This window comes from Betta splendens, chromosome 9 (assembly GCF_900634795.4).
Source record: "Betta splendens chromosome 9, fBetSpl5.4, whole genome shotgun sequence".
Classification (NCBI taxonomy): Eukaryota; Metazoa; Chordata; class Actinopteri; order Anabantiformes; family Osphronemidae; genus Betta; species Betta splendens.
In genome coordinates this window covers 11,018,890-11,037,126 of record NC_040889.2, presented here as the reverse complement: position 1 = coordinate 11,037,126, position 18,237 = coordinate 11,018,890, and the positions used below count along the sequence as shown (strand labels likewise).

Genomic DNA, 18,237 nt, shown 5'->3' with positions numbered 1-18,237 from the left:
TCCTCCCTCACAAACTACAGACAAACGTTTCCCACATGTTTGTGCTGAGCTTGTGTGAGCTGGGGGATGAAGCCGCGTGCTCCGCTGGGCGTTAATATATACTCAAGGTATAGCAGTACAGACCTGTGTCCTGTGGCAAAGCAAACTGCACTGAGTCCAGCAGATGGAGCACAGATGAGGCTTTGAAAGGGATAATTATCCTTGACCACACCCAGACGCCGTGTGCCCGGCGCACTGCCGATGACATCAGTCTCTGACAGACGTGTGTGTGTGTGTGTGTGTGTGTGTGTGTGTGTGTGTGTGTGTGTGTGTGTGTGTGATGCGTGTGTGTCTTGGCGGAGGTGAAGGCCATTCGGACAGAGTGGAGGCAGGAGTCAATTTCTGCACACCCTGGTGCCTTGTAGCGCCAGGAACTACATTGTTAGGCTCATAATTAGGGCACTGTGGTTATTTACACCTAAAACAAACTTAAGGAGCAAAAACTAGTTTCACAATATGTTGGTAAGAGGCTTCTGGGGCAGTGCCTTCACTTTAAGGGCAGAACTCAAGCAAACACACATAAGCTGTCTGCCAATATGCCCAGACCTTGTGTACGATGGGAACGATTACAGTCACAAAGGAGCGACTGGAGGCCAATATTTTGATTATGCACATTTACAAACAAGAAGCAAACGCCACAGTGACGAACGCTTATGTTGCCAACAACGAAGTGACAGGTAGTTTGAACTTACCGCTCCTTTTGTGGTAAATGGAATCTTTGGCTGCGTTCATCTGATACGACTAGTATTACTGCTAGTAACATTCGTTTAAATGAAACGTCTAACTCTGAAGCCGGCGCTCGTCTGAGCCTTGACAGAGGAATTACCCCCCTGACGCACATACAGCAACCGCACGTTTCACAGCAGCTCTTCCTCATTCCCTGTGCTTCCACTCGGCGCTACTACAGCAGAACAGCTGGGGTTCATCATCACTAGATATAATGAGTGCGCTATTTGGACAAGCAATACATGTTACATCTGCGCTGAAGAGAGAACATCTCATTAAGCTTGAACAGCCAGCAAGCTTATAATAATAATAATAATAATAATAATAATAATAATAATAATAATAATAATAATCATAATAATAATAATAATAATAATAATAATAATAATAATAATAATAATAAAAAGAATTCCTTCCTGTTGTGCACATTTGGGTCCAGGAAAAATAAAAGCAGGCAGCAGGTGAGTTAATGCTAAAATCGCTCAAACTCTCCGGGCGCAGAGAGCGAGACCAGCATGTTCAGGAGGTCTCGGTCCGGCTGTTGGATTCGCTGCAGAGCCCGGACTGTACTTCAAGAACCATAAACGACGCGAAAAGCAAATTCACAGCAGCACAAAGAGCCATTACCTTGACATTTCCAGTAAAGTTCACAGCATCCGGGCTGAGTCATCCTTTGTCGTTGGACTCGTTAAGAGGTAACTGCTCTGCCCCGCAGCTGTGTGCTGTGGCGGGGTATTTACGGTAATTAGCTCAGGATCTGAACATCATCAGCCATCTCCAGGCGAGGCGGCGAGTCTTTGAAAGGTGGGATAAATAATGAAGCGCATAAAAGACCTTTCTCCCCGAGCGCCCGCTGCTTACAAAGCACCGAGGTCAAATTAAGACGACAGTAACGGCGATGAGTTGGTTCGTCTCCCTACATTAACACATCTGCAGACCTCGACATCTGTATATTCACAAAATCCCATCTCAGCTGCTCAGTGGTGGCAATTTCTAGTTCCATTTTATTTGACTTGCGGTCCAACCTGAGGGCTTTAGGTGACACTAAGAGGTTTCACATAAAGGTGCTGTGGTCGTAATCGATCACACTGTCCCTCATTTCATCAAAGGTCAGAGGAACCGACGCTCTCCTGACACACTCACACACAAACCCATTTCTGCTTGTGTACGACTGGCAGTAATCCCCCTCCAGCAGCGTCTGCTTAATCCAATTGGCTTCCAGTAAATGCCTCGCATGCGCTGCGTTGCTCCGGTAACCCAGTCCCAGTCCTGAGGTGCACGGAGCTGCAACCCCACAGCTCAAAACAGGGAAACAGTGGGAAACAGAAGCTGCTTCTTAACTTTGCCATGAACAACAGCAACAGGTAGTTAGAGCCTGCTTATGTTTTACAGTAAAGTTACCAGCATTAGAAAGTTGTTTTTACACATTTAAGGGAGGAGGTCGTATCTAAACCAAGACACCAAACATCTCTGATCAGCAAAATCCTGCTTCATACATAACAGTTGGAAAACGACGTAAACATGAGATACTGTAGTGGCCTTGCTTCGTGACTTATGACTGAGGTCGTGCCATTACAGTCACACTGTGACATACTGCTGCGTAAGCGACCAGTAGTTGGAAGCCCACACACATCATCCTGCTGCTTGCCATCATGCTTTGCAGATCGAAAGGTGACTCACGGTTGCGACATACTCTCTTTCCCACCATTTGTTTGTGGAAAAGAAGGGAGGAGCAGGTGTAATGCTGTAAGAACCCATGTCTGCAAAGCTGCCCAGTCTATTTAACGCGCCAAACATACATCTTTATGTGCAGCTGATAACAAACGGTCGACATGTGCAAGAAGTAATAAAACATTCCAATACCAAAGTCTATGGTGGGACTTTGTAACATGTAAAGAAAAAAACTTCAAAACCAAAACCTTCTTTTTTAGTGCGGCGTGCATCACCAACTCAAGAGACGGCGTCACTTTACAATGAATAATAAAAAGGAGGCACTTACTCATGTTGGGAGTCCAGGGGTGGGGAGCAGGAGGAGGCCCAGGTGGGGCGGGGCTCTGGAAAGGTGAGGCTATTCTCCACTGGGCCTTTCCTAGAGGAACTCATGACCTGAAGAGTAAACCCAAAAAGAAGGCGCGTAAAGAAAGCTGAAGAACAAAAATTAAACAGTAGTGCTCAACATTAATGCACTTCTCTCCTCTAACAACTGCTGAGGATGAACATCAATTATTTAGAATAAAGAGAATGTTGAAGACAACTGCTTCAAATCAAAATGCAGAACATGCTTCTGCTCCTAAAAACAATTGCCAAAACCAAAAACAAGGCAACAGGTCACTCTACACTAGAGTAAGTAAAACCTTTAGTTAATGCATTCATGAAAAAAAAACAGAATAAACACCATTAAGATCTTCACTATGACAGAAAGGGGAGGCACGCACAATGGGTGAGAGAGCAACTGCTTTCTTTGTGTGTGAACACATCCATTCAAAGCGTTGGCTTATGTGAGTAAATAACAGTAATCTGATGATGGTGTGGTAATAGCAGGCCATCTGATCGCACTGCAGATGCCTGCAGGATGAGGCTGGGAGCTTTTTGGCAGGAAGGAGGAGCAGGTGATGCTGAAATTATGCCCCCCCTCCCTCGTTGCCATAGGCACAGCTACTGCAGATGCTGGAGGATCTGATATCCTCCAAGGCTGCAGGCAAAATGCCACGATCAGCAGAACGATGAGGGCCCCCGCTGATAATGCCACGGAGGCCGATACGTGCCATCACCCGGGTCCCAGAGCAAGATCAGTAGCATGTGTCTCATGTGTCTGTGCCGGGACACAATTTAACACAGTTACTACATTACGCAGCTCTTTCCTATGCAGAACTTTCCCTTGAGCCAGTTTGGGGACAGAGACATGCAGGAGTCAGACATCACCAGGTTTGAGGCAGCAGTCTCAGCCTCCAGGCTGTGACCTGGGATTAGACGGACCATATGTCCATCTAATCCCTGTGGAAGTAGACTGTACAGGCGTTCCTAATAAAGTCAGTGATTGTGCGTATAGAACTAACACTTCAGCTACATTCACCATTTTAACACAGAAGCACAGAGATTCTGGAAAAAAGGCTTGTTTTGTTCTGCTGCCGTGACCTGGTCATGGATGTGTAACTGCTGCTACGGTAAATTAAAGGCTAACCGCGTTACCTCACACTCCTTAGAAGTGAGGTGACGACTGGCTGACGGGAAAACGGGCCAATCTGAATGGGCCTTAGTGAAGTCACACCGGCCCGACGCTGGCGTGTTGGTTCCATCTGACGCACGTCAGCCAACGCTGCCTCTCTCATTCACACACAGGCCAGAGGGCAGCTCAGCATCTGGTGACATGTTGTAGGTTGCTGCTCTGAAGCCAGACTTTGAAAGAGCGAGCCAACAGGGATCAATGGCAAAAGAGGTCCGAACGCAGCCGAAGCCTGGACAGCAGTGATGGAACGCAGAGCCTCAACGCTGTCGACTACTGTATATCTGATATGTGGGTGGGCTGCCTGCCTTTGGAAACACACCGTGATGTGATCCTTATCAAATTTCAGCCGACTGAGCATGTTATTTAAACAACATAACATGCGCTTAAAGGTATAGTTCAATATTCTGGGCTCCCTCTCGAATCCTGGCTGCACATAAGCACCCACAGGCTCATTCGATCGTTTGCAGGGACCCTCCACAGACGCCGTAACGAGGACAGAGAGTGAACAGAAGAGAGGAAATGAACTAATTTGTGGCCGCTGACCCCGACGGCTGAGAGGCTTTTCCATTTCCTCTCTGTCACTGAGCCACGAATCCGAGCTCTAAAGCAACGTCTCTGGATCAGCCACACTCTCTATGTCCAGTGTGAACAGGATGGTTGGATTAAGACACTAATACAGTAAAGACTGTTTTGTGTACAACCAATCTGTAATGCACTGCAGCACAGATGGAGGATGGAAGATTGAGTAACTACAAGTGAAAATTAAAACTGGGAACTATTCAGTGTACAAATACATCAACAGATTTGCTATGGAAACCCCTTATCCTGAACTGATTCTCTGACAAATTAGCAGGTTAGTCAGACAGTTGATAAACTCACACAGGGGAAACACTCACTAATAACTAATTCCGTTTAATGGTAGATCTTTGTCGTAAACTTCTGTTATATTGTAATCCAAAAAGCACCACAACTAGCTTTGTGTGGAAAGGTCAAGCACTGACAATGGTTTGCTGGAAACAAAAAGCTAATTTGACCTTTAACCTGCAAATGCTCCAACAACAAGGTTCTGCCTCACGGTGCCAGTGAGGTGAAGGGGGGGATATTAGCATCACTTTCACAGGAATGTTGCTTCTACTCTATATTCTATCTCTGTTTGCATCAGAGCTGGGAAAGGGCTGATCCCAGAAAAGCAACTCCGCCAGTGACACAATGGCTCAAAATAAAAGCTGAATACTCTGACCCATGCGGCTCATTTCACAACAACCACACAACACACATTTTTTACCTGCTACTACACACCTCTTCCCAGGAATAAATCCCCTGACTGAGATTGAAACCACATTATCCTAAAGCAAGATGGGAATATCTGAAAGACACAGACCTACTAACATTTTCAAAATAAAACTTTTATTTAATTTAAACAAATTAGCCAAATATCCACTTTTTATTTTATTTCTATTATAAAACATATCTGGTCCGTCTCACGTGCATAAAGTTACACCTATAGGTCAATACAACCCCAACAAAAAACAACCGCACGTGCCCCTGTTCATATCCAGCTAGTTTCTTACTTTAAAACGCCAATAAATCAGCTGTTTGATTGATTTAGACGCTACGAACAGGACGACTACAGAGCCGAGCCCATCACGGTGAGTGACAGGTTATACGAGCCAATCACGGGCATGAGAGATCGCGGTTATAGCCAATGAGAGGTCGCAATTGGTCGCATTGACTTCGTTTGCGGGAGGCAACACTGAAAGGGTGGTGGGGGGTTCGACCGGGACCATGTTACAGCAAAAGACCGAAATATGACCGGAATTACAGCGGTGAGATATTCAAAATAAAAGATGGGCTCAACAATAAAGAAACGTTCATATAACGTTGATGAAATTAAAGGAATGGAATCATCTTATGTTATATTTATCTTACATTTATCTTCTAACTCATTTTATGCACGTGTGTTGCGTGAATACTTCAACGTATTCTATTGTACAGCTCCAAAATGTGCAAAGATAAGTTAGTTTAATGTTTAAATAACTGCTGAGTTCTTAAACTGTGCAGACGTTGGGTTTTAGCACTGGATTCAACACAACCCACCCAAAGCGCACACAAGTAAACAGTGAAGCTCGTGTATTGTCATCAGACAAGGTAAAACGTCATCACACCCAAACAATCTCAAACCTCACTGCGCTGCTCGTCAACAAGTCTTATTTTGAGAAGCAATACCGGAAGTGCCCTCGTTTTGTTGCGCTAGCTCGACGATGGTGGGTTTGGCTAGGTAGGCCTCGGTGAATACAAATAAGCACAAAGTTTACAATAATAAAACACAATGTCCCGTATTCCACGAACGTCAAGCAACGTTAGCAGTGTGCAACGGACGCCCGGTTACGCCTCTAAAGCCCCGGCGCCGCGCTCCGGGTCACTTTGGGAAGCGGCCGTTGCGGGGCTGCCGTCGCTGAGCCCCGCAGTGGCGCTACCGTCCCCGCTGACCAGCGCTCCACAACTTCCCCTCCGCTCCAACATTAGCCCACAAACACAAACTCGCGGGGCGCCTCACCTTGCTCGGAATCCGGCTCCTCGTCTGTCACATCGCTGCGGGGGGGAAAGTGGAGCGGAACGCGCCCGTGGTCCCGTAGCAGGAAGTCCGGAGCACTTCTCAAACTCCCAGGATCGCAGCCAGGTAGCAATGCGCCGCCCGCCGGGCTGATCGGATCTCACCGGCTGGACGCCGTTGCACATCAACCAGCCTGCGACTTTCCCGGCGCGCACTACATGACCCACAACCCCCCGGGGCAGCTCACAGATGGACTACAAGTGTGCCCCCGTCCCGTCATTACGACGAAAACGACCACCACTCAAGCTCAAATTCTTTTTTATTAAGTCACGTTTACTGTAATTAAATACGTTCATACATTTAATTACTCAGTAGTTAAGTACAACTTTAAATTCTGCACTTAAGTTGAACTACGTACACGTACAGAATTATTCATGTAATATATGATAAATAAGTAATATTCAAGTAGTTTAATATTCGCTTTTACCTATAAAAAACGACATAAAAACGTATTTGGAAAACTAACACTGGAAAAATCTGAAAAATCTTTTCTGGCTTAATATATATTGACATAATAAATATAACCAAAGAGTTATTAATAAATCAGGGCATCGTATCACTGTGTACTGACAGATAGCTAATTATTCGTAAACTATTAGTAAATTTATTTTAATCAATTAATTATTTTTGTAACTGTAGCTGTCACATGTCAGTACATTGCATCAATTCAACCACTCCTTCCTTCACTGTTTGGAAACATGTATCTCATCTTCACGGCCCTGAAGTTTCCATATCCGATTACACAGTGCTATCGCTTTTAGCTTTGCTTCATGTACTCGCTGGTGGCATAAACACAGACTCCCTCATTTTATTACAGTCTTTTGTTGACGGTGAAAACGGGCCTAATAAGTTATTAAATAACCACCACGTTGTGTCTGTGTGTGAGTTTCTCTGAGGTGACTGTGGTTGTTTAGGTTTGTACTGACCTCTATAGGCAGAAAGATTAAATGTGCTTTGTACAACCAGGAGATTTCATGCAACAAAGGTGTTGGGAAGATAAAAAAAGAGACACAGACGACTTGATGATTCAGTTGTAGATTTTCTCTTAAAAGTTCCTAAATGTGGCTTTAATCAGCGTGGAGAGTTCACAGCACTTAGACATGAAAGGGAAATACAGGAGAGGAGCTGTGCTGCGATCATAAGCTCATCCCCAGTGCACTGAAAATCTGAGTTAAAAGTGTTGGCTTGGAACCCCAGACTCCTCAGGTGGGGATGGGCTTTTCTGCTTAAGGCTTCCTGGACACGTCTCACGGTGGCCGTTGCTTTCACTGCAGTTTGAATACAACGCGCTGTGGTTCCAGGCCAACCACTTGTAGATATGTGTTCAGAAATACTTTAAATTTCTCCCTGTGCAGGATGCACTGTCCCCGGCTTTCCTCTCCTTCACAGAGCTGTGGCCGCCTTTCTGGTGTTTTATTCCTGCAGAGAGGCCCCGGAGAAGCTTTAAACACACACCCAGAGTGTATAATGAGGGCTGGGTATAGGGCTGCACTGTTTGCTTTAGAGAGCACACTGTTTATAGAGCCGGAGCTGCCAAAGCCCCCTGGCGGAGCGCCTTATTGACTGCAGAGCGCCGGCTGGTGAAGGCCACTACACCTGAAGCCCCTCCATTCAACACACGGTCGTAGCGGTAAACAGATGATGGGCCCAGCTGTGAATCCAGAAAACATACATTCATATTTTCTGCTTATGCTGTGGAGTGGCTGAACACACCTGTGGCTCTCCAGGGTCCACGTTCTGAATGTATGACCCAAGTTAACGTCACCCTGATTACTGACAAGAGTCAGACTGACTCAGTGTCTGTACTGCTGCTTCGCTGGATGTGTTGCCGGGCTGCAGCTAAGTGCCAGCGAGCAGCACCGCAGTCGGGAGCTAATCGGGCCACGACGATGCAACACGGCCTGTTTGTCCTGATGTGTCACGTGGCCGCGTTCAGAGGGCAACGCCGGGGACGCCACTGCGGCTTTGTCCCGCTGCGAGTGTTGATTTCACGGCCCATTAGGCCGGAGACGGCGGCGCCACCGCCTGAAACTGATCCTGGATCAGTTCCACCTACGAGTGATCAACACGACTGCACGCAGACGGGAGAGAGTGTTCTGTAAGTGGAGATAATGTTGGAGCCGGTGGGACACGCTTTCACAGCTGGTTTACAGTGAGAGTCAATACGCTGAGCCACAGTAAACCTTTGGCCACTTTATTAGGAACCTTTGACGTGGACACGAGTGGACAGGTGATAATCGTGTCATCTGGCTCCATATTGATGCCACGGTGGGAGCTGGAGCTTTATATTATTCAAGGAGGTGTTCTGTTTTTCGACAGCACGTGGGAGAAGCTCTGCTGTCAGGTTTCAGACCACGTCAGGCGACAGGCAGCTGTGTCAGGCACGCGTTATCGGCTCTGAGCACAAGATGGCAGCACCGTCCAGTCTAAGCCGCGTGCGCTCTGCAGCCCCAGCGTGCTGCCAACAAGCTTAAGCATTGCATAAGCATAACCGGTGTATTCAGAGGATATTCAGCCTCACAAAGGGGGATTGAGTCACATCAGTTCTTCAAAGGAGCAAAAAAGAAATCGTGTGGAAATGTGAAAAAAAAGACACGTCTTTGATCAAGACTATAATTGAATTACCTGCATCGCAAAGAGAGCCTTTATTTAGACGCTCCGTCTCCAGTGTTATTTACTCCCAGGCACAGCGGATTCAAAGGCGGGTTCAAAGAGGGAAAATATAGTTTTACCCCCGCAGATGACGAGGATGTGAAGGCCATTTCCGGTCGTGACCTGATCAAGAGTGATGCAAATTACACATTCATGTTTCCTAGGATTTAAAGGCTTGACTACTACAAAGAAATCCAGCATGGGGGCGTGTGTTTATGCTGAGGAGGGTAAAAGCCGCACTAGCGTCTCTGCCACCTGAAGTACAACATATTTATCGAGCTTGCCCTTTGACCCCCGACCCTCGTCAGGGGAAACTCCTTCCTCTGCTGTGCGTCTGGCTGCTCACAGGATGGAGGCGTCCGCGCCGAAGAGCGCTCTGTGTGCGTTTGCGTGCTCCTGTGGCCGTGGATGCGTGAATAATGGAGCCGCCGTGCGGGTTGGTGCTTAAGAGCTTGTCATATTTCTAAAAAAGGAGCCACGCCGGTATCGACCAGCCTGTTGATGAACTGCATAATGCATTAATCCCCTTTATTGTACCTGCAGTCAAAGCGGACAAATACGAGCTGAATCACTCGCAGCCCCGCAAACACTCGCCGAAAACATCAGCGCGCCTCTGATATTCCATTGAGCGTGACTTCTATGTTCATTTTCAAACAATGCCTTTGTGTTTGCTCCATTGATCCGGTATCACCGCCGTCTCTGGCATTGATCGCAGCATTTATTCATTCTATGCAGCTGAGAGCTTTTAAAGCGGGGCGTCCCTAAGCGGCTTCATCTCCCAGGAATTGTTGGAAAAAAAGGGAAAGAAGCAAACGGACAATTCTTTGTTGTCTGTTAATAGAACCTGGACATATTTCAAGCCATTAAACCACTTAATCAGCAGCCACCTATAGAATTAAATGCGTTGGTCCGTCATCTGCACTTTCCTCCTCCTTCTTTTGTGCAGGGCCTAAAAGCTGTTCTCCACTTCTAATAACACACAACTGTGCTGAAACCTTGACATTGTTTGGATTTGAAAACGGCTCAACTGCAGGAAACTGAGTTGTGCTTTGGTAACGTCTCCCTTCTGTTGCTTCTGTCACTGTGGCTCTTACCTTGAAACCTGAGGGCTGACGTAGTGTTCGTCCTCACGCGCTCGCCTTTCTTTTCCTTTTTCAAGCGGATTAAACCCATAGAGCGAGAACTAAGGCGAAGACCGCCGTGGAAAGAAGTTATAGAAAACTTGAGTTGCACAGATCTTGTTGAATTACAGGACACTCATCCACAGTAATAGAGGTGTAATATTAACGTTCCCTGTGTAGGATCCACAGATGGAGGGCAGTTTATTTTATGGCTGGTCCAAACCTCGCAATCAATATTTAATAACAGAGCTGGTGGACTGGTGCAGTGAAGAAAGAAAAGGGATGCCACAACGTGCCAGGGAGCATCTGATCTACAGAACACTTCAAGCTGTGCAGGTTCTTTGTGCCTCTTTTGTTTTCAAGGTACCGCTTCTTACGCAACGCGAACCCTTCCGGGTATTTTTGAATGACAGGTGAGAACTTTGACCTTTGACTCTCTTCCCTCGCTCTCTCTCTCTCTCTCTCTCTCTCTACCGGGGATGCAGTTGTGACGGTGAGACAGTACGGGGGTGGATCGGACACAGAGTGGACATACAGTGGACAGGCCTCGCCCAGGACAGCGGACAGCACACAAAGGAGGACAACATGAGCCAAACCCGACGAGGGAACAGCCGTCGGTCCACGATCAGCATCTGTCCACACGTGGAGAGAGTTGATCACAACGGGCAAAGGTGCCACGGCTGAACATACGACTGTACATTATGAGAATCACACAGCCAGCTGGCGGATTAGCTCGCAAGCTAATATAGTTGTTTCTCTGAACTCTCTGAATGTGTATTTCCCAAAATGTCCAAATACCTCGGAACATTTCGCCACATGTGCTTCTCTACTGCTCAATTTGGATTTCCATGATCCCGTCTTCGTTGGCTTTAAGTACGTTGCCCACTGTCACGCGGCTACTTGGGCTACACAGTAATATACATACAAACATCTCGATGTATATTTACTATGTGTAGTGAAAACAGCAGTGAGTTGTCACTGGGGATGGAACCAGTTTCACTATGTGGTAAAAACAAACACACCAACTTAAGAGGGGGAAAGAGAGAAGAATGCGAAAGGAGGAGGAGGAGGAGAGAAAACGAGCGGATGGCAGGGAGGAGGTCGTGAAACAGTACAACATCAGACAGCCACTGGAACATAACAACACAGAGAGAGACAAGTATTAGGAAAAATGGTTTAATATAGGAGACAGAAGCAAAAAACTGCATCACACAAGAACATACGTTTACAAAAATAATTCTGACTGCTTCAGCTACACAGTTAGTTCACAGAGAAGGACAGAGAAACCGGAAAAGTCTAAACAGCTAAAAGCAAAAAAGTCTAATTAGTTGATCTCTTTATTAAACTAATACATTAATCCACTGAAGGTGACTAAATATTTCTATTCCTTCTTTTTCTATAATTGTCTTATCGTGTAGACGGCACAATACAGAAGTCAAATGAAACTTACCGCTGTTGTATAGACAAACTTGCTAGAACTATTTATAAAGCAAAGGTCTGACACTCACCTACCCTCCGTTTACGGGAAAACAAAGAAAGAACAAAAGAAAGGAAGGTAGAAAGAAAGGAAGGTAGAAAGAAAGAAAGAAAGAAAGAAAGAAAGAAAGAAAGAAAGAAAGAAAGAAAGAAAGAAAGAAAGAAAGAAAGAAAGAAAGAAAGAAAGAAAGAAAGAAAGAAAGAAAGAAAGAAAGAAAGAAAGAAAGAAAGAAAGAACAACACTCAAGTGAGGAAAAAGAAGTGAAAGAAATAAAGCCAAAGATCTTCTAGAAAATCTGATATCAAAAGCCAACTTTCTTCATACCAGCTAGAAATCATACTCGGGGACCAGTCAGGGTCAGGCCACACCACCAGGCCAGACAGCGAGTTTTCTAAGAGTTTTTTGTTGTATCCTTTAATCTCCAGTATAAAAAATTCCACTGGTACAAAATGCATAAGTACAATCAGTTGTAGAAATAGGAAAGCCTGCATTTTTTGTACTTTTTAAATCCCATCCAGTGACAGATTTCCAAGTGTTGTCAAACAAACATACATCACGCTTACAGGATCCACTGAAATGCATTGACTTTGGCTTCTCTCAAGACAATAACTTTGAAACTACTGAAAACCTTTTTGAGAATCGAAAGAAACAGAAACAAAAAAAATAAAAACTGGATCATTTCTACAGACAACAAGCTCCGTTTTACGCCACGTAAAGAGAGAACACACAAAACATTTTTCCTCAAAAAACTCGACATAAGCCATAATGCAAAGAAACGACAAGATCTTTTTTTTTTCCTTTCAGATTTCATTGTTTGATAAATAGCACTTAAGATAATTAAGAAAGAAGGAGAACAGAGAAGTGAACAGTGACGAGATAGGAAGATTACAACGAGCATTGGTGATGACAGCCCCTGAGGTGAGCCGCTCGACAGGAGCTCTGCTTCTACGACCCTCTTGTGCTTCGACACTGACAACGGACACGGGACGCTTCACACTGGACGACGCTCGGCGAGATCGGGGGAATTTGGGGCGATTCCGGACGAATGAGAGGCGGGACCTGCACGCGCGCCGGTCGGGAAGCCGCTTCCGCACGGGCGGCTATGGCTGTTTGTGGCACGGCGCACGCGTGTGTGTGTGTGTGTGTGTGTGTGTGTGTACTGCATTTAGGAAAGAAAAGGAGATAAAGTGTGCCGGCCTCCCACACAAAGTCGGGCAGTGGGCTCGGTCTTCGGGAGGATAATGAAAGCTGTATTGCCTTCATCTCGACGGCGGCTGTTGTTTTGCCTGTGTGGACCTGCAGACGTGACCCCTTCCACTCCAACCAACAAGCGCTTTATTTCCCCTGTCGCTATTCCAATAAGACGTCTCTCCACACAGCCCTGCTTCTAATAACCAGCTCGGCCTGGGAGACAACGGCCAGACAGAGAGCCCGGCGTCCTCCCATCCTTCCACCGCCGCGAGCACCAGCGGCCATTTCGAGTCTTCCGGGCAAAATGGCGGAAGAGGCGAGAGCCAGACTCTGACAAGTGGGAGGCTGACTATACACAGACGTGAACCTGGACTTGGCACACAGCCACTGACTGACAACATCTTCTACTCTTATAATACTGATACAACGCTCCCTGGTTAAGGCGACTGGTGAGCTTCTGTAGAAAATAATGCTGCCTTTTTTTGCAGACCGTAAACTAGGCTTTCAGGGAGGGGGAGCGGGGGCAGTTGAATAGACTGACAACATCGTGCCATGTAAACAGCTTGACTATGAGAATGTCGGTAACACACTTTGGCATCTGAACACGATTTCGATTTAGCCAAGATTACGCCACACGGAGTCTTACAACGACTTAAAGCTGGGCCGGACCATCCTGCGCCTGTCTTCTGACGGCCCAGTGGCAGAGTGTGCTTATTTCTATTCCTCAAAAGATCCAATGAGCGAATCTTGCCCTGTGCTTACATCATGAAAGCCGGAGAGCTCGTCTGAGGTGATACACAAAAGTAATGATGCTCGCTGCCGAGACAAGCGGCGCCGGCTACAACTCAGGAAAAATTTAAAAGCCAACAAAAGGGATAAGAGGATCTGGAGAAATAAGGCTTCGTAGATGACTCTCACCTCAATTTTTGTGGCGAAGGAAACAATCAAAACGACACGTACTGAAGCCGGACACGTGTGCGCGAGGCGCTAACAGGGCGACAACAGGAGTGCAAAGATCTGGCGTAAGGCTCCGATGAGTAACGCGGCCGTACTGTACAATGGCTAAGATATCAGTGCGTGACTGTGTGTGTGTGTGTGTGTGTGTGCGTGCGTGTGTGTGCACGCCGGCGGGCTGTAGCGGTCGCTGGAGAGGCTGTCACGCTCAGGGGCTCTCATGCACGTCAACAAAGTAAACTGTGAGGTCTGCATGAGAGTATGCGTGTGTGTCCGTGTGTGTGTGTATATAGATATATATATATGACACATGGGCACTTTTTTTTTTTTACATCTTTACAAAGAAAAAAAGCAAACATGACATTTTCAGGCAACAAGACCACAGAATAGCAAGTTAACAAACTCTTTTTTAAATCTATATTTTAAATATGAGGGATCCATACAAAACACTTATAATAAAATACCCATGTTATCAAATAATTTCACAAGAAATACACTGACGCGCTAGGCAGGAAGTACCTTCAGAATTTGGCACTAAACTCCACTGATCTTGTCTTTTTTTCTTTATAAGACATTTTGTTGAACAACAAAACACATCTAAATATTGTTTCCCACGAGAGAAATAAAATAATAATGACATTGATGCTTCACAAGCTGACAGTATATATATATATATATATAGATATATATTTATATTTATATATATTTTTAGGACTTTTATATAGCTAATCAACCAACAAGAAATTTAGCAAAGAGGGACTCCTTAAAAAAATTAAAAAAACAAAACAAAGTAACTATTATAGTAATATGAAAGGCTTTGTCTATTGTTCAAGTAAACTGATTTTTTAGTTTTCTCTTGAAAAACATGAGACATTTAAGACCGTTAGACTTGATGAAACCACAACTAAACTCACGAGAAGCACCGACGTTAACGCGGGTTACAGGTATCGTAATACTTTTTTCCTCTATACATTTAAACAGTAGAAAATATAGGTCATTTCATCATGTGCATTTAAACCACGGATTGTCTATCTGTGAGTCAGTTCAGCAAAAGGTGACACAAGTAGGTAGCATTTCTCCCCCCCAAACAGGGCAAATGTCTTTTTTTATTTTTACCTTTAAACTACTCTAGAAAAAAGTGGTTCTATATATAGACTTTGAATGAGAAACAGAGCCACTTAAAATGGCCTTATCAAAAAACTTTACACTGCCTGAAAAATGTAAAAACCATTAGAGAGCTCTGAGAGAGTCTAATATTGATCAGACAGTTTTTATTCAAAACTGTTTGGAAGTAGTCTTATTTCTCAGAGAAACTGGCGCGGACTGCTTCTGGCCCGTGCTCGAGTTTTTCACCGGCGCCAGAAGCAAGGCGACGCACCAATTCCTGTAGTGAACTTTCAAGTTTACTTTAAATGAAGAAGGAACGGAAAACGGACAGGAAGGAGTAAAGAAGGAACAAAACAAATGCAAGAAAACATACTGAATCAAACTCACGTAGCCACAGGTTGATGATTTTTTTTTTCAAAAAGAACATTTGTTTTTCAATAAATATCTCAGTCTTTTTTGTTTTTCATATGAATGCAGCTTTATATCTTTTTCACATAGATTCATTTTCTTGCCCACCCCTTCCTTGCTGTATCGCCTCCCTCCCGCCCTCAAACAATCTCAAAAAACAGACTCAAATGAGGTCACATGCAAAAAAGAAACCCAAACTGAAAGAAAACCAAAAAAAAAAACATGAAACATAAAGAAATAAAATCATAGTCCAAAAAAGCTAAAAGTTCAAAGTTCAAAAGGTCAGTAGGCGGCGGAGGAGGAGGAGAACCAGGTTATGATCAGGTGAGCTCGGAAAAGACATCAGAAAAAACAATGACGGAGGAGGAGGAGGACGATGACACTTTTTTGGTGGGGATTTTTTTGTTTTGTATTGTTTAAAAGGTTTTTTTTTGGACGCCACGGAGACATGCTAGGCAAACGATGAGCTAACAGGCATGGAGATGGGTTGTTCTAAAAGGGGGAAAGAAAAAACAGGGGAGAGGAGAGAGTTACACACAGAGAGCCAGAGCACCACACCACTACAGCATTTGTTTAAAATCAAGAGAAACAACAACAACAAACAACAACAACGAACAAACAACAACTATGCAAACCGGCAGAACAGCAACACCACGCACTGAGTTCATTGGCAATTTTTTATCTTTGATTTCATTTTTTTTTGTAATGACAAAAATTATGTTAATGTTATAGTGCTACACTAACAGGCAACAACACACACACACGCGCACACAAAAAACAGAGAGCACCCAAAGCTTTATCCATCAGATCCCAGATGGATGGTGTCATTTGGGAGAAATAGTCGTATGTTTCCTTGAAAGGGGGAGGGGGGACTTCTCATTTCTTTCTGTTTTTACATTTTTTACAAAGGGTGGGTGGGGGCGGGGAGGGGCTACGAACAAACGAAATACGGAAACACTGACAACAAAAAAATTGTTAAAAAAAAGTTTTTTTTAAAAAACGCGAGGAGGAAAAAGGGAGAAATTTGACAAATGAAGAAGTAGTCCGACTACGGTGGAGAGAAGGAGAGAGTGGTGAAAGGAGGATGGATGGATGGATGGATGGGTGAACAGCACAGAGACGCGTGTGTGTTCATGAATGAACGGATGGATGAATGAATGACACAGAGTGGGTGCGGGCGGATGGTGGCGGAGTGTTTTGTAACTTCTGCACTGAAAAAACATGAAAAACACCGGAGAACCCAAAACCACGGACGTCTCCACAAGGGTCTACTTAATGATACTGAATACTTTATAGGAGTCCAATAACTTAACGATAGGCAATAAATAAAATCCTTTTTTATCTGAGGCAGTAAAAATGTTGTATAAAAATAGAACTGCTTTTTTACAAATAAAATTTACAGGCCTGTGGCTTTCCGTACTTTGAATTCTCTTTTTAAAATCTTTCAACAAACATCAAGTATTTTCAGTGAACCCCTTGACCCATAAACTCTTATGATTAATGTTATTATAGCCTTCATCAAATTCTAGATGGTATTTTGTGAATGTTCTAAAATGCTGTAAATCCCTTTCACAACAAAGACCAATGTGATCTGACCCAGAAAAGTAGTTACTAATTGTTTTCTCATCTTCTGAGTAACAAAAAAAGTGTTTTTTGAGCTTTTCACATAAATAATAAGATGTAACGGGAGTGAGTTTGTTTTTCCTCCTTCTTGTAACGGTGGAGCGTAACTGTACTGCAGGCTGACGTCGGCACTGACTAGACTGAAAAAGAGGCCACTAACGTTTTGCAGCCTTTGCTCCCGGGTTGCCAGCAGGCATAGAGGGGGTTCGGAGAAGCAGCGGCGGCCTGCAACCAACACCGCGGAGGTCAAAGGTCGAATGTGCATATCAGTGTGCGCTTCAAAAAAATCAAAAACAAAAGAACCGTCCGCCAGGCCTAAGGTTCACAACGAGAGAAAGAGAGAGAGAGAGAGAGAGAGAGAGAGAGAGAGGAAAAAGAAAAAGAGAGGAATCGTGGCTCCTTTGTCTTTACCTCAGCTCTGGCTGCAACTAGTTCTCAAAAATGTATAAATAATCACTGTGTCAGAAAAAACTGATAAGCTTTAAACAAGATAGCTACTTCCTTCCATTGTAAAAAGAACAAAAATCCACAAAGTAATGGTGGTAATGGAAGCGTTCATGTGTGTCAAAAAGAAAAAAAGAAAATTGTAATAAATAATACTTGAAAGCTAACATAAAAATCTTCAAAAAACAAGAAAACAAGTAAAAAAAAAAACTAAAAGGCGTGTGTCTCCCTCAGGGTGGTTGTAGGTCGTCTCCCCCTCCCTCCCACATCCTCCCCTCCACTCCCCCACCCCCCAGTCCCTGTGTAGAGGTCGTGGCTCGGTTTGCTGTTGCTTTGTTTTTGTTTTTTTTTGTCTTCTTTTTTCATTTTCACTTTTTTTGTGGGGGGACTTACCCTAGCAGTGCTAACCTGGGGAGCAGATAGACCCTAGTGCTAAGATCAGTACGGTTTGCTGTCGTTCTTGGAGCGCTTCAGCTGCACCTTCAGCCGCTTCATGCCGATCTGGAAGCCGTTCATGGCCTGGATGGCCGCCTGGGCCGACACCGGATTGTCGTAGCTGACGAAGCCTGGAGGGCAGAGCGGACGGACGGTCAGTGTTCTCCTTCCCCCCATCAGCCTCAGCACGTGAAACACCGGCGAGCCGGCTTCTACATAA

General features: G+C 44.8%; 2 protein-coding genes and 1 long non-coding RNA gene across 25 annotated transcripts in view; 1 reads left to right on the top strand and 2 right to left on the bottom strand.

Moving 5' to 3' along the window:
• usp6nl (USP6 N-terminal like) overlaps nt 1–6,776 on the bottom strand; it is a 34,314-nt gene extending 27,538 nt beyond the window's left edge. For 2 of the 3 annotated variants that reach the window (XM_055511198.1, XM_029164207.3), the window contains exons 1-2: nt 6,549–6,776; nt 2,765–2,871 (exon numbers count right to left, since the gene is read on the bottom strand). Coding sequence is in view for 2 of the 3 variants with exons in the window: in XM_029164207.3 (XP_029020040.1) it covers nt 2,765–2,768 (4 nt within the window). In the remaining variant the exon portion in view is untranslated. Of the gene's footprint in view, nt 1–731; nt 787–2,764; nt 2,872–6,548 lie in introns of those variants that run through there. The other variant, XM_055511199.1, reaches the window with a different exon arrangement.
• Nucleotides 6,039–12,102, top strand: LOC114863275 (uncharacterized). Of its 3 annotated transcripts, XR_003787144.3 has the most exons (3): nt 6,039–6,139; nt 10,559–10,741; nt 10,864–12,102. It is a non-coding gene; the product is annotated as an uncharacterized LOC114863275 (long non-coding RNA). The 3 variants fall into 3 exon arrangements; XR_008695506.1 differs by lacking the exon at nt 6,039–6,139 and having other exon boundaries at nt 10,358–10,714; XR_005898015.2 differs by lacking the exon at nt 6,039–6,139 and having other exon boundaries at nt 10,358–10,741.
• The window catches only part of celf2 (cugbp, Elav-like family member 2), a 140,958-nt gene continuing 134,259 nt past the window's right edge, over nt 11,539–18,237 (bottom strand). For 18 of the 19 annotated variants that reach the window (XM_029164212.3, XM_029164213.3, XM_029164216.3 and 15 more), the window contains one exon: nt 11,539–18,148. In XM_029164212.3, the coding sequence (XP_029020045.1) occupies nt 18,021–18,148 (128 nt within the window). In that variant the 3' untranslated portion in view covers nt 11,539–18,020. The remainder of the gene's footprint in view (nt 18,149–18,237) is intronic. The other variant, XM_029164208.3, reaches the window with a different exon arrangement.